Source organism: Ailuropoda melanoleuca, chromosome 11 (assembly GCF_002007445.2).
Source record: "Ailuropoda melanoleuca isolate Jingjing chromosome 11, ASM200744v2, whole genome shotgun sequence".
Lineage (NCBI taxonomy): Eukaryota > Metazoa > Chordata > Mammalia > Carnivora > Ursidae > Ailuropoda > Ailuropoda melanoleuca.
The window spans coordinates 43,287,279-43,300,974 of NC_048228.1; the positions used below are offsets into that span (position 1 = coordinate 43,287,279).

At 42.4% G+C, this 13,696-nt stretch overlaps 1 protein-coding gene across 1 annotated transcript in view; it reads right to left on the reverse strand.

Annotated features, from left to right (window-relative positions):
- Positions 1 to 3,700: 3,700 nt before the first annotated feature.
- CDS1 (CDP-diacylglycerol synthase 1) overlaps positions 3,701 to 13,696 on the reverse strand; it is a 60,689-nt gene continuing 50,693 nt past the window's right edge. The window contains exons 11-13 of the mRNA XM_011232510.3: positions 12,913 to 13,032; positions 10,762 to 10,865; positions 3,701 to 6,517 (exon numbers count right to left, since the gene is read on the reverse strand). Coding sequence (XP_011230812.2) covers positions 6,388 to 6,517; positions 10,762 to 10,865; positions 12,913 to 13,032 — 354 coding nt within the window. The 3' untranslated portion in view covers positions 3,701 to 6,387. The remainder of the gene's footprint in view (positions 6,518 to 10,761; positions 10,866 to 12,912; positions 13,033 to 13,696) is intronic.

A 13,696-nucleotide genomic window follows, 5' to 3' on the forward strand; every position in this document is an offset into this window, starting at 1 on the left:
TCTTTCAGTGCTAAGAAATGAGCTCTCAAGCCATGAAAAGCCACGGAGGAAGCTTAAATGCACACTACTAAGTGAAAGAAGCCTGTCTGAACAGGCTCCAACTGTATTCCTGCTGTAGGACACCCTGGGAAAAGCAAAACTATGATTCCTGAAAAGACCAGGGGTTCAGGGTACAGGGAGGAATGAACAGTGGAAACACGGAAGTTTTTAGGGCAGTGAAAATACTCTGTATACTACCACAATGATGGGTACGTAGCATCATACTTTTTTCCAAATCCGAAAAAGTTACACCACCAAAAATGAACCCTAACATAAACTATGTACTTGGGTGATTATGATGGGTCAGTACAAGTTTATCAGTGTAACACATGCATGACTCTGGTTGGGGATGTGAATAATAGGGAGGCTATGAATGTGGTGACAGATAGATGGGAGGGGGGTGCAGGGCAAAGGATTTATGGGAAAGGTCTGTACCTTCCCCTCAATTTTACTGTGAACTTTAAACTGCTTTAAAAAGAAGTATTGGGGCACCTGGGTGGCTCAGTCATTAAGCGTCTGCCTTCAGCTCAGGGCGTGATCCTGGGGTTCTGGGATCGAGCCCCACATCAGGCTCTTCCTCTGGGAGCCTGCTTCTTCCTCTCCCACTCCCCCTGCTTGTGTTCCCTCTCTCACTAGCTGTCTCTCTCAAATAAATAAAATCTTTAAAAAGAAGTATTAAGAATGAAGGACGAAAAAAAAAGGAACCGAAAAGACAAAAAAACCACAGCCTGGGAGAAAATAATTGCAAGTCATGTATCCGATAAGGGTTTTGCATCCAGGATGTATAGTAATCTCTTAAAACTCAATACAAAGAAACACAATACGAAGAAGAACTATCCCATGTAAAAATGGGCAAAGATATGAATGGACATTTCATCAAGGTAGATACACAAATGCCAAATAAGCACATGAAAAGATGCTTAGCACCAGCAACCACAGGGAAATGCAACCCAAACCATCCTGAGATACCTCTGTGCCCCAGTTAAAATGGCTTTCATTAAAAAGACGGACACGTCAGGGCAACTGGCTGGCTCAGTCGGATAAGTGTCCAGTCTTGATTTCAGCTCAGGTCATCATCTCAGGGTCTGGGATCCAGTCTGGTGCAGGGCCCTGCATCGTTGAGCCCCGCATGGGCTCTGCAAGGAGTGTGGAGCCTGCTTAAGATTCTCTCTCTCTCTCTCTCTCTCTCAAGAAAACCAAAATGGACATGCTGGGTTTCAGCGAGGGTGTAGAGAAACTGGGACCCGGGTACACTGCTGGCAGGAATGTCAGGTTGCACAGCCACTTTGGACAGTTTGGCCATTTCTTTAAATGTTAACACATAAATATATGACCCTACAATTCTACCTTTAGAAATCTGAGACAAATGGAGACGTGACCACACAAAGACATGTCCACAAATATTCATAGCAAATTGGAAATAACCCAAATGCCAATCAACTGGTAAGTCAGTCAGTACAATAAATAATACGGTATTCATAAAAAGGAATGAAGTACTGATACACACAAAAATATTATGCCAGATGCAAACCACGACATATCGTATGATTCCTTTTATAGGCGATGTCCAGGAAAAGCAAATTTCTAGAGACAGCAGAGCAGCGGTTGCCAAAGCCTGGGGGTTGCAGTGGGGATTAGGTGCAAGTGGGCACCAGGGAGCTTTGCGGAGTGATGGAAATCGTGTTAACCTGGACGTGGGGACGCTTGCACAGTGTTCCAGTGTGTAAACTCTATCTCGATAAAGCTGCTGAAAAAGAAGAAACAAACAGAACTGCTGACGGTTCAGTTGTGTCTGTCTCAGCTGTACTAGCTGAAGGCTTTGGGTTTCTTTTCCTCACAAATCCTGAGATTAAAACTGATCAAATATATACTTAATAGATTACTCAGAAATGTTCTCAAACTTATCACCCTTTTAGGTCCTGTCTGAAGTTTGACATCGCACATTCCGGAACAGAATACCAGCTGGACCCAGTGAACTCAAGCTGGGCGCACAGTGGAAAGGGGGGTCTGAGAGCTCACGCCCGGGAACCATAGGTTGTGCTGTAAGTTTGACGGCAGTGGGAGGACACCTTTGGGTGGACCGTCCCTCAGTGATTCTCCCTATCTGGGCAACCAGGCTTTGGCTCTACCCACCCATGTTTTTTGTACACATTAGAGAGCCAGGCTGTATTTTCTCAGCTCCTTTTAGAAGCTCACTTGCCATTATCAAATAACGTTCATTAACCCTTACTAAATGACTCTTGATGTTATCTAATGATTCAAGAACGTTCTCCCCTTTGGTACAGGAAAAGGAAGACAATGGGATTAAGGTAGGACAGGTTTCTGATTTTGCTTCAATTGCCTAGACCTTTTTATTTGCAGCCACAGCATACAGATTCCCAAATAGAGCCCCTCTTTAAGGAGTGACTTTTAAACTTTGTGAAGTTTCTGGAGCAGGTGGAGAGAGCTGGCTCCAGACTGTCTGTAGGGCCGACAGATACTCCGTGGAGGTCAGAGTGGTGGTTTCCCATTTCCCCCTCTGCTTTATACATTTGTCACTGCCCCAATCAACATCTGCCTCATATGGCATTCACCTTTGTCTCTGTGACTAGGCGGAGAACTAGAGTTCTTGTTCTTGGTGCCAGGACAAAGCCAAGTGCTGGCTGTGTGGGAGACACTGTGGGTTTGCTGAAATGAACAGACGGGCTGTCTACCATTCAAGGAACTCTTTTTTTTTTTTTTTAAGATTTTATTTATTTATTTAACAGAGATAGAGACAGCCACCTAGAGAGGGAACACAAGCAGGGGGAGTGGGAGAGGAAGAAGCAGGCTCATAGCGGAGGAGCCTGATGTGGGGCTCGATCCCAGAACTCCGGGATCACGCCCTGAGCTGAAGGCAGACGCTTAACGACTGCGCCACTCAGGCGCCCCCATTCAAGGAACTCTTAATGTTAACACCACCTACATCCATCGTAAGTGGCTGAATGTGGTTACCTTTTTGGTCTGTTCTACCAGACTGTCACTTTGCAGTGGATCTGAGCAACGGCGGAGGAGCAGACAGGAAGAAAGGAAACTAAGGATGACAAATCAGCTCCTCTGTGCTGGACACAAATCATGGTACGTTCCTATGGATTTTTTTACCTAATCCTTAACCCTAAAAACCAGGACTCCTGACATCCATTTTAGAGTCACGCAGAATGAAAACGGGTGGGCAGGGAAGGGCTGCCAAAGAAAGACAAGTGGAAATGTGCACAGCTGGGTCTTAAGACTCCAAACCCGTTCATCGTTCAGGAGCTTGAGGGCCTCAGGGGTGCTGGCGTGGAGCCAGACAGACACCAGGGACACAATGGCTGATTGAAACCGCTGCCGTTCAGCGGCCATATAGCTTAAAGCTCTGGTGGGGACCGGATCAGAGATTCGCAAAAGTAAATGCGTCATTATAAACTATGGGAAATATAAAAATTCAGTACTCTTTCTAGTAAGAGGACATCACCTTTCAACACACACACACACGTTCCCTCCTCACAGAAGTAGGTATCCCCGCCATGAGGATGTCACTGGAGATGCCGGCGATGGAAGGTACACAGTGTGCAGTCCACGCACCTGTGGTCGTTTTGGAAACACCGGCCACATGAACGAATGATTCTTCTCCAATGAGAAAATGGCACAACAAAGTCAAAATGGGATTTGTTTCCATTTTATTTTCCTGTCTCTGTTTCAGTAAAAGATTCGGAGAACTTACACAAATCATAAGCTATCTCCCACCCATATACACTATATGTCCACTGTTTCTACTTTTTTCTTTTTCACTGAACAAGGTGATACTGTCTTTGTTCAAACGAAAGTACCAAGGAAGGGAAATTACAAATGAAACAAGAAGGGAGGGGGGGTAAAAGGTGTGGTCTTTTTATTCACAGACAGTAAATGTGTATGTGCCACAGGGGGACAAGCGCTGAGGAAACATTTGCATCCCACAGGTTAAGAAGTCAAGCAATTAGTACACAAGTAGCGTACCTCCAGAAACAGCAACTCTGGAACAATTAGCCGTTACTGTGAAGGAGGTCCGCAGTCTTATTTTCCGGCCATCCCATTCCTACACTGGAATTTAAGCTCTCTTCACAGTGCAAGTATAAAAATGATCAAAGTCAGGGTTTTATGGCAATCTTTTGCTAAAATATATTCCATTTTAATATACATGCTATAAAAGTACACTAAAAAGGTCCATTGTTAGAACTCTGTTAAAATTAAGAATTTACTTTTTTACATATAATAATGTACACCCACCTCTAAAAGTATATTTGAGGAAAGCTATTACTGTGACCCCAAATATTTCTACCTTTGTGTTTTGTTTATAATAGGATTGATTTTATAATCCATGTATTCAGTAATGCTTATAATTCTGCATTGCAGTGCCTCACCAATCACTTCCAAGAAAAATGCGGAGGGAACCCTGTATCTCCAAGCAGCTCTCTATTATTGTGCAAATCACCAAGTTTTCAATGTAAGTTCCTGTGACAAATTTTTCATCTTATTTTTTAACCTCTGCTAATCTAAATTCTTTTATGATCAGCATGTGGAGCTTTTAATGAGGCAAATATACATGAGGGATGCTGAAAATGAAACCTGTAGGTAGCCTGACTGTAAGAGGAATCATTCCCTCCTGTAATAACATTTCCAGTGCCAATTCGAGGTTTTTACGGGACGGTCGGAGATGGTGCTGACTGAACACATCCCGTGCAGACGAACTGACTGCGTGCGTGCCAGACCGAGAAACTAGACACCCGGTACCGAGTTTACCCAGATCCGCTGTAATCACGCAGCCCACTTGATGAAGCTGCTCGTTACAGACCGACATCCGTGGATCCCCGGCGGGTCTGTAATCTTTTATTTCGGGTATAGTATTAGAACGGAAATAGAAAATAACTGAAATCTGTTTCTGATTTAAACAAAAATATTTACTCTTTTCATTAGCAAAACACTCTTAAAAATCTGTTTTTCTCCTCTCTGAAGAGTTAGCCAAGGAGCACGGGGCAATTTTCGGAGGGCTCCGGGCCCCCCGTGCACTACAGTAAATACACGGGGAGCACTCAGAGCTGTAGCTCGTTTACACTCACTGAGGAGAACCAGCTCTTATCTGGTTACAGCGTCCAGTCCACAGAGGAACGGTCTGGCATTCGTGTGCTTTTGATTCTTGATGAGAATCACTTCTGCTTGATTTTCATTCTTGAAGAAAAAAATCATCAGCTGATGTCCTCGGATTTTATGACATGATGTGAAAGAGGACAGGAGCAAAGATTAGCTGTTACCAGGGAGCTGGTCTGGGCCTCAGTCTCCGGGCAGATCTTCCTTCTGGCCAGGTGAGTGTGCCGTGGGCGGCCCAGGGCACCAGCAGGGAGGCCCCCGGGACACAGGCCCGCAGAGCCTCCTTGGGGACAGGCCACTCCGCCTCCGAGAAGCACCCCCGCTCTGCATCAGCCACCACGCCTACTCGCTACCCTCTGTGCTCATCTTACGTGCTTCAGGCTGCAGAACTGATGGAAACCAGTTCAGGGGAAACAAGGAAAGGCAGAGAATTCGACCAAGAGGTGGCCGGGGTCTTGCGCCATTGTCTCCCGCTGCCTCCCGAGCTGTTGTCGTCTGTGCAGATCATCTGTGGAGGAGGCGTACCTTACATTCTTCGTAGCAGAATTCTCCTTCGTTTTTCTTGCAACTGTCTGTCATGTTTTTGCAAACAGTTTTATCAGGAGTAGAGTTTGATGTCTGCTCTTTTTGAACCTATCTAAAAGTGGAATGTTTTCCCCTGGCAAATGATTAGTTACTTCTTTTGAAAAATGGACAGCTTTTTTTTTTTTTTTTTTTTTTTTTTCCTTTTTGGATCCAACTCAGCCCTTCAGAAAGGACTTCAGACTAAGAGGAGGAAGTGCAGGAGAACTAACTTCCTATTGTGCCTTACATAAAACATTTTGTTAAAATTAAGTGCGGCTCCAAGTGCAAAAGTCAATATTTGTGCAAAGGGCACAACGCCGGATGCAATCTTAAGACATCCTCAATTTACTCTTTTTCTGTTTGACTCTTTAAAACACAAGTCTTTTACATTATGAAACCTAGCAAGTCAGGAGAAGGAAGTTAACATCAGAAAATACACTCTAGAAAAAGTACAGGATCTTTAGTTGATAATTTGCTACTTATTTCATAACTTAGATCAAGTAAGTGTTAAATATTCACAGTAATTTCGAGAAGAGACATTTGTGTCTGTAAAACTTCAATCTATTGCATTTTCAGCCAGTTTTCTGTACGATTACAAAATTTCATCTGTCAGTGCTTTTCTGTAGAATTCCTTATGGTCAGTCCTTCCCTTTGTGGATCCAGCTATACCTTCAAGGTGGGCTGTAGGATTCCTTTCTCAATCAGATGAGTCTTCAGGGTTTTATATATATTTAACTGCTGTTCTGGTTGAAGCACCAACAACTGCTGTAGCACTTTGCTGGGATTCGGACCCCTGATAACGAAGCAGAAAAGGCCAAGTTCATGCTATTTTAAGAGAGCTAAAGGAAGCATATGCCCCCGATTGAAACTAAATCATGCACTTAAGTGTAGAGTAACAGCGTTTACTTGATCAAGCTCACTTTAGTGCCCAGCGTTAGTGTCAAAGGGAGAAAAAGCCCCAGAAATATTCTGCACCAAGAGGCATTCAGTCTAGATTTGGGAAGAATGCACAAACACAAAACCCAGGAACAACATTAGGCAATCTAGGGGGTGCAGATCTGAGTTCTACAAAACTTCTCAAAACGGCAACATGATTTAAAGGTGGGGACAGGGAACAAATCCTGACTGGACAAGACACAAAAACTATCCGGTAAGAAAAGGAGCAAAAGTCCCGATGGATGAAGGTAAGCCAGAAGAGGACGTGAAAAATAATACTTTAAATTTTTAGCTTCAAAGAACTTTGAGTAGTGCCCCTGGGGTATAATGAATGTTCGAGAGACAGGACACAAAGGTGCTAACCACTGCAGCCACTACCCAGGATCCACGGTAGAGGCCACCGCGTTTGTCCAAAGTCTTCGGTAAACCCCAATATAGTAAAAAGTGGGTCTTTTTCTAGTTGAAAGGAGGGCGAGGAGGCAGACCGCCAGCCCTCCTCACCCACCTGCCAGCAGTCCCAGTGGTGGCGAAGTGAGCCCGGGGAGAGCTGAGGCAGCAACGAGGCAGTGGTATAACACGCTCCCCCTTCTCTCCCAGGGACACCTTCTCCAGCAGCTCCCCCAACCTCCCCCCTCCAGCCCCCCTCTTCCCACCCTTCTGCGTTGCACTCTGAGTCAGAAAAGGGTCCTAAACAGGCCTCTTACCCTTTCGCCGCTCTGACACTTTTATAGTCAGGGATTCGTAACTCCCCCCCACCTGCCCCCCCCCCCATTCTAGAACTCAATCCATTTACACCTGTGTGATCTTCTACAGTGCTGTTCTGTCAAATTCAGAATGAACTGAATTCAGATTTTAATGTCCATGTATTGTTCTCTGCACTTTCTACAGTCCATTTGAAAACGAGAAACAGATCATGGTTCACTTCTTGTAAACAGAGATTAGTAAAATCCAATGGAGAAGAGCAAGACATAAATGACGTATGGAGAAGGGCACCGAATTCCGAGAAAGACATTTACACAGGTAACTAAATTTATGATTAGTACTGTTCAGTTCAAATGGAATTATAGGAAATAGAAAACCCAGCAACAAAGAAATGTCTGCTATAAAGGGATATCACAGCAGAAGTCTTTGATTAAAAAACCACATCACAGCACAGACTAGCCATCCCACGGGTTAACTTCATGCATGTGGCTCAGCTCATGTGCCGGAAGTGTGGCCAGATGTCTCTCACAGCCACTGTCTACTCAAGCCGGGGCACAGCTTGTCTTACATGTCTTCAAAAGATTCAGCAACTTCGTAACAAACCCAGAGTAGGGCCCACAGAGAAAACGAAGAGTATTATAGCAAGTTCAGCTAAATGCAAAATTATGTCAGCAGGTGCTCGCCGCTCCATGTGCCCTGGCACTAGCCCTGTATTCCTAATAGTCTGAATATTTGCTTTCAAATGGTAGGCAACAGGGCTCAGCATGACTTTTCTCAAGTGAGACAACAGCAGGTTAAAAAAAAAAAAAAGGTGAGTTAATGCCCTAAAAGCTTTACCATCTGAAAATAGAGTTCTAATGATTTAAATATTAATTACTAATATACAGATATATCGGGAACTGCCATATAAAGTGGATTAGACGCTGCAATGAAAAAGACAAAGGTTGGGGATGCCTGGGTGGCTCAGTGGGTTAAGCATCCACCTTTGGCTCAGGTCATGATTACAGGGGTTGGGCTCTCTGCTCAGCAGGGAGGCTGCTTCTCCCTCTGCCACTCCCTATACTTGTGCTCTCTCTCTTGCTCTATCTCAAATAAATAAAATCTTAAAAAAAAAAAAAGACAAAGGTTGTCATCTGGATTATTAGAAAAAACTAAAATCAAGCTATATGCTTGTTAGAATAGAAGCACACTTTATATAAAGATAAAGGAAGCTAAAAATAAAAGGACTGACAAAGAAACACTATATAAATACTAACCAAAAGAAAGCTGATGCCATTCTTCTAATATCCAACAAAATAGGTTGGTTTTTTTTAAAGATTTTATTTATTTTTTTGACAGGGAGAAGCAAGCTTCCTGCTGAGCAGGGAGCCCCATGCAGGGCTCGATCCGAGGACCCTGGGATCATGGGATCATGACCCCAGCCGAAGGCAGACGCTTAATGACTGAGCTTATGACTGAGCCCCTCAGGCTCAACAAAATAGGTATTAAGCAAGCGGCCTATAAAGATGGACGTTATAGAATGACATTAGGAGCGATTCAGTAGGGAGATAGGACAGTCCTAAATGTGTATATACCTAAAACCACCACAAAATACATAAAGCAAAAACTGGCAGACTAGGAATAAGTAAATTTACAATCACACTGGGAGGGGAGGGGCCTGGGTGGCTCAGTGGTTGAGCGTCCAACTCGTGATTTTGGCTCAGGTCATGATCTCAGGGTTGTGAGGTTGGGCCCGAGTTGGGCTCTGCACTGGGTGTGGAACCTGCGTGGAATTCTCTCTCTCCCTCTGCCCCTCCCTGCTTGTGCTCTCTCTCTCTAAAATAAATAAATACATAAACGTTTAAAAAAAAAATAATCACGGTGGGATATTTTGACAAAGCTCTCTTCCTGAAAAAAACTGAAAAAAAGCAATCAGTACAGAAGACTTAGCTAAACCTCACCTAATGGGCGTGTACAACCCTGCATCCCCGACAGGCAGATGCGCACGCGCTCCGTGGGCACATGGCCACATACCTGAACAGACAATATGCTGGGGCACAAAACAAGTCTCCACAAATACAAAAACTGAAATAATACAGAGTATGCTTTCTGACCACGTGGAATGAAGGCAAAAGTCAATAAAGGAAGGAGAATGAGGAAATCTCCATTTGTTTGGAAAGCAGTCAATACACATTTAAATAATCCACATGTCAAAGCAGGTATCACACTGGAAATCAGGAAATATTTGTAATTGATGATGAAAATGCAAACATAATACGTAAGATGAGAAGAAGGCAGTACTTAAGAGGGAATTTACAGTCTTAGATGATTAGACAAGAAGGCTGAAAATCAATAACCTAAGCTTTATCTCAAGAATCTCAAAAAGCAACAGAAAATTGCATCTAAAGAAAGATGAAGGAGTGAAAGGTGCAAGTGGGCATCAGTGACACAGAACGTTAACAAAGCCAGCATTTGATTCTTTGAAAAGATTAATGAAATAAACTCCTAACAAGACTGCTCAAGAAAAATAAAAAATATAAAATTCCTACACTGCTCTGGGTATATATTTAAAATATGTGTTTAGGGATCTACAAATATGAGTTTCTAAGTACTCTCTGAAGGAACTCCATGTTTTCTGCGGTCAGGTACTTTGTAGAGACCATGGCAATAAAGTGAACATGTGCCTGCGGTGGTTTGCTTTCGCACCTCAAACTAGCATCGTACGGCAGATCCAAAACCTTACAGGGGTAACAACAAGAATAAACCACTCTATATCAAAAAGCAACACCCCTCCATTCGCCCCACTTCTCCACCCCCCATACCACCATAATCCCCAGGCCTGCTTTATTTTTCTCCATGGCACTTACCACCAGCTAGCAAACTAGGTTTGTTTTTTGCCCGTTTCTGCCCCTTCTCTCTCCAGCTCCCCAGTAAGAATGTAAGCTCTGAGGGCAGGCACTTTGTTCTTTGCTGTATGCATGCCTAGAACATTCCCCAACACATCACAGGCTCCCAAGCAGTAACTGGTGGACTGGAGGAATTACTACGTCCTCCTCCTTTTTAGTTAGTATTCACTATCACTGTATACATACCACAGACAATGGGAACTCTGATGATTCAATCCAGTACCGTCCACATTACCTACATTTTAGCTTGGTCCTACTAAAGACCATGACATATACTATTATTTAAGTTGTTCAAATGTGTGCAAAATAATTATAATTTAATTATTTCTTCTTAATTTCTCCTTAATCATACTTCTCAGGGCTACAATGTGACACAAACTCCAGGGGCCGCCATTCCCTCTTTATACTATAAATTACCATTGACAGAAAAAGTAACTCATTCAAACTAATGCCTGTAGAAATGAGAACTCAAAGAAGTCATCTAATAAAACATTTTTTAAAAATCTAAAAGTACCTTATAAAACTCGTGATGTACACGTGCACAAAAGTTGCCATCAAATACTGACAATCAAATCTGTCCATTATCCCGCCATGTCCAGGAATGGTGTTTGCAAAATCCTTCAGAAACAAACAGACATATGAGCAAATGTTCAAAAAATCACCTGCTATAAAACTCCTACCTGTAAATGTCTCTTGGCATCAGCGGCTCTAAGGAAAATACTTTACTACTGGATTTCCTCACTAAATACAGGCTTACTAAAACGTGTCTCATAAGTTAAAACCACATCTTTCAAGTATGTACCCACATTAGAATGATTACCGAATTGACCAAAAGCATCCAAGTAACACTAGTTAAATATTAATTAAATCTAGCACCAACTTTTTTTAGTTAATAAAGCTTTTTCTAAATCAAAAGCACTATGGGCTATTATTAATCTAATATTGTTCTAGCTTACTTTTCTGTTTAGCCAGAAATTATTTGGGGTGCTCTTTTTAGTGTTGTTGACAGATGTACAGCGAGTTCTAACTCACGTTTATCCTAATGGTTTTTACTCTGAAATATTTTGCTACTACAATATATATTCTTCTTTAAGTATAGGGGTAAAAAGAGAATCAAAAAGATCATGTGGGACACATTAGTCCATTAAATGGCCAAGCGGAGGGAATGGTTAGTAAGTCTCTCAGGTGGACTCTGTAGACATAGCCACGTGTCTGGATGCTAAATATACGGAAATGACGGACTGCTCGTCCAGCGTACGCAGGCGACCTTAAAACACCTAAATGCAACAGCTATTATACCTTCATTTCAGATATGCAAAATGATCTATCATTCAAGAAGAAACCTTGCATTAGACACTACTAAAGAAAATACCATTCTAAACGTAACATTTCTGTTTCAAACAATTATTGAAAAATTCTTCCGTTACTTTTTGCCAACACATTTCCTTCCTTCTCTTCCCTACTCTCTGAAGCAACAAGGGAGCCATAGTAACTCCATTCGATTCTGCTGTCTGCAGCCTTGACAGGACAGTCTTCAGGCACAGCTGTTGCTGTGGTTCACTGCGGACAAGCGCTGTCTTCCCTACTAGGTGGTGAGCATCTCGAGAACAGGGACATCTAATACACTTCCGCACACCGCATTCCACCTAACATAGTATCTTCCCCATTTTAAGTCCTCACCAAGTTCATTTGTTTATTTCTCTGGCTTCTGCGGCCCGTGTGATCTGGCCCCGCCAATTTCTGAAGTCTGATTGCCGCCTCTCTACCACAGTCAGCCTGTTCTCACTCCCCTTCAAACAGGCTAAGTCCCTCCTCTCCTTTGCACTCGCTGGAACTCTCTGCCTTTGATTTCTGTAGGACTCATTCTCCTTTTCTCAGACCTCTGCTCAAATGCACCTCCTCCAGAGAAGGCTGCCCTGTTCACCCCACCCTCAGTGCCATTCTCTGACGCCCAACGGCACAACATTCAGTCCTAGTGAAGGCATGTGAGGACAGCGGGGATAACAGGGTAAATATATGTGACTTATTGAGAATCCAAATTAAACTAAATATAGGGATAATTTTAAGTATCTGGAAGAGAGATCAGCAAACTATGTCCCATAGTCCAAGTCTAATCCACTGCCTGTTTTTGTAAATAAAATTTTATTAAAACCCGGTCAGGTCCATTCATTGACATATTGCCCACAAGGCTTGGCAGTAGAGCGGCAGAGTTGAGTTGAGTATTTGCAACATGATTAATAAATGATTTCTCCCTTTATAGAAAGAGTTTACTGACCCCAGATCTAGTAGATAGATGGTTATATCCAAAGGCTCGCCTTGCTTATCTCTTCAAGTGAGACTATGGCACAACAAGTAAACTTCATAGCTGGATTTTTGGATAAGCACTTGAAGAAGGACCAAGACTCTGTGCTTGTCCCAACATTAAGTGACATATTCCAATTCTATAAATGAGGCTGATGTAAGACTTTAAAATGTATTAACATGGCATGTCCAAAATTTAACGAGAGAGAACATATTCAAGTCAGCCAGGAAGCATTTCTGTGAGGCTGAAACAAACAGGATATAAAAGTTTTTGCCCAGAGGCTTAATGTGGGAGACCAAGAGAGAACCAAATTACAACTGTATTATATTCTCTATTAGTGTAACAAAGATTCTAAACACACACCTTGATTTTGAAAGCTCTTTTGAATCCACTGGCAAAGAAACCTCCAAAAGGGCCAATCAAAGATGCAAATGTGGAAAGAGCAATGCTGTGTATCTGGAAAGGATACAAACTCACTGTTTCCTAAAGAGAAAATAAAGGGGGGAAGGGATTTAACTGCATTAAAACTGTATTTGAGCATGCCACCTAAACTAAGAACCATGATATACAAATAATAAGTCAAACCATTGTACTACATTTTTGTTAACTTCATAAACTTTCAAGATCATGGGAGAAGAATATGTTGCAAGCTCTCATTCCCAGCCTCTACTTAGCTCACACTCTCCATTCCCCAAGCATACTGACAGCACCTGGCACACTAAAATCTTGCAGTTGGCAAGATACTCTAGTTCATCTAGAAACTTCTGCAACACTTGAGTTGTAGACTTACACTAAGAATCAGTTGAGTTAATTTCTGAATTTGTTTCTTACCAGTAGAACTTTATAATCATAACTTTTGTATTTTATTTTACTTTAATTTTATATGACAAAATGAGGGAAAAGTTTGTCTTTAAGTTGCTTTAAGGAAGACCACCAAACTGAGCATTAGCAAGACAGTCATAAAAGATTCAGGGAGGAGATAATAAAAATTAAGAAGAATTCTGCAGGCAAATTATTTTTTTAAATTCTTGGTTCTTGCTCCACTTTAAATAAACTGACTACAATTTGTAGTCAGTGCATACAATTTGTCTACAAATTGCAGTCAGTCTACCATTTGTAGTCAGTGCATAAATAGGTACGGCTTTAG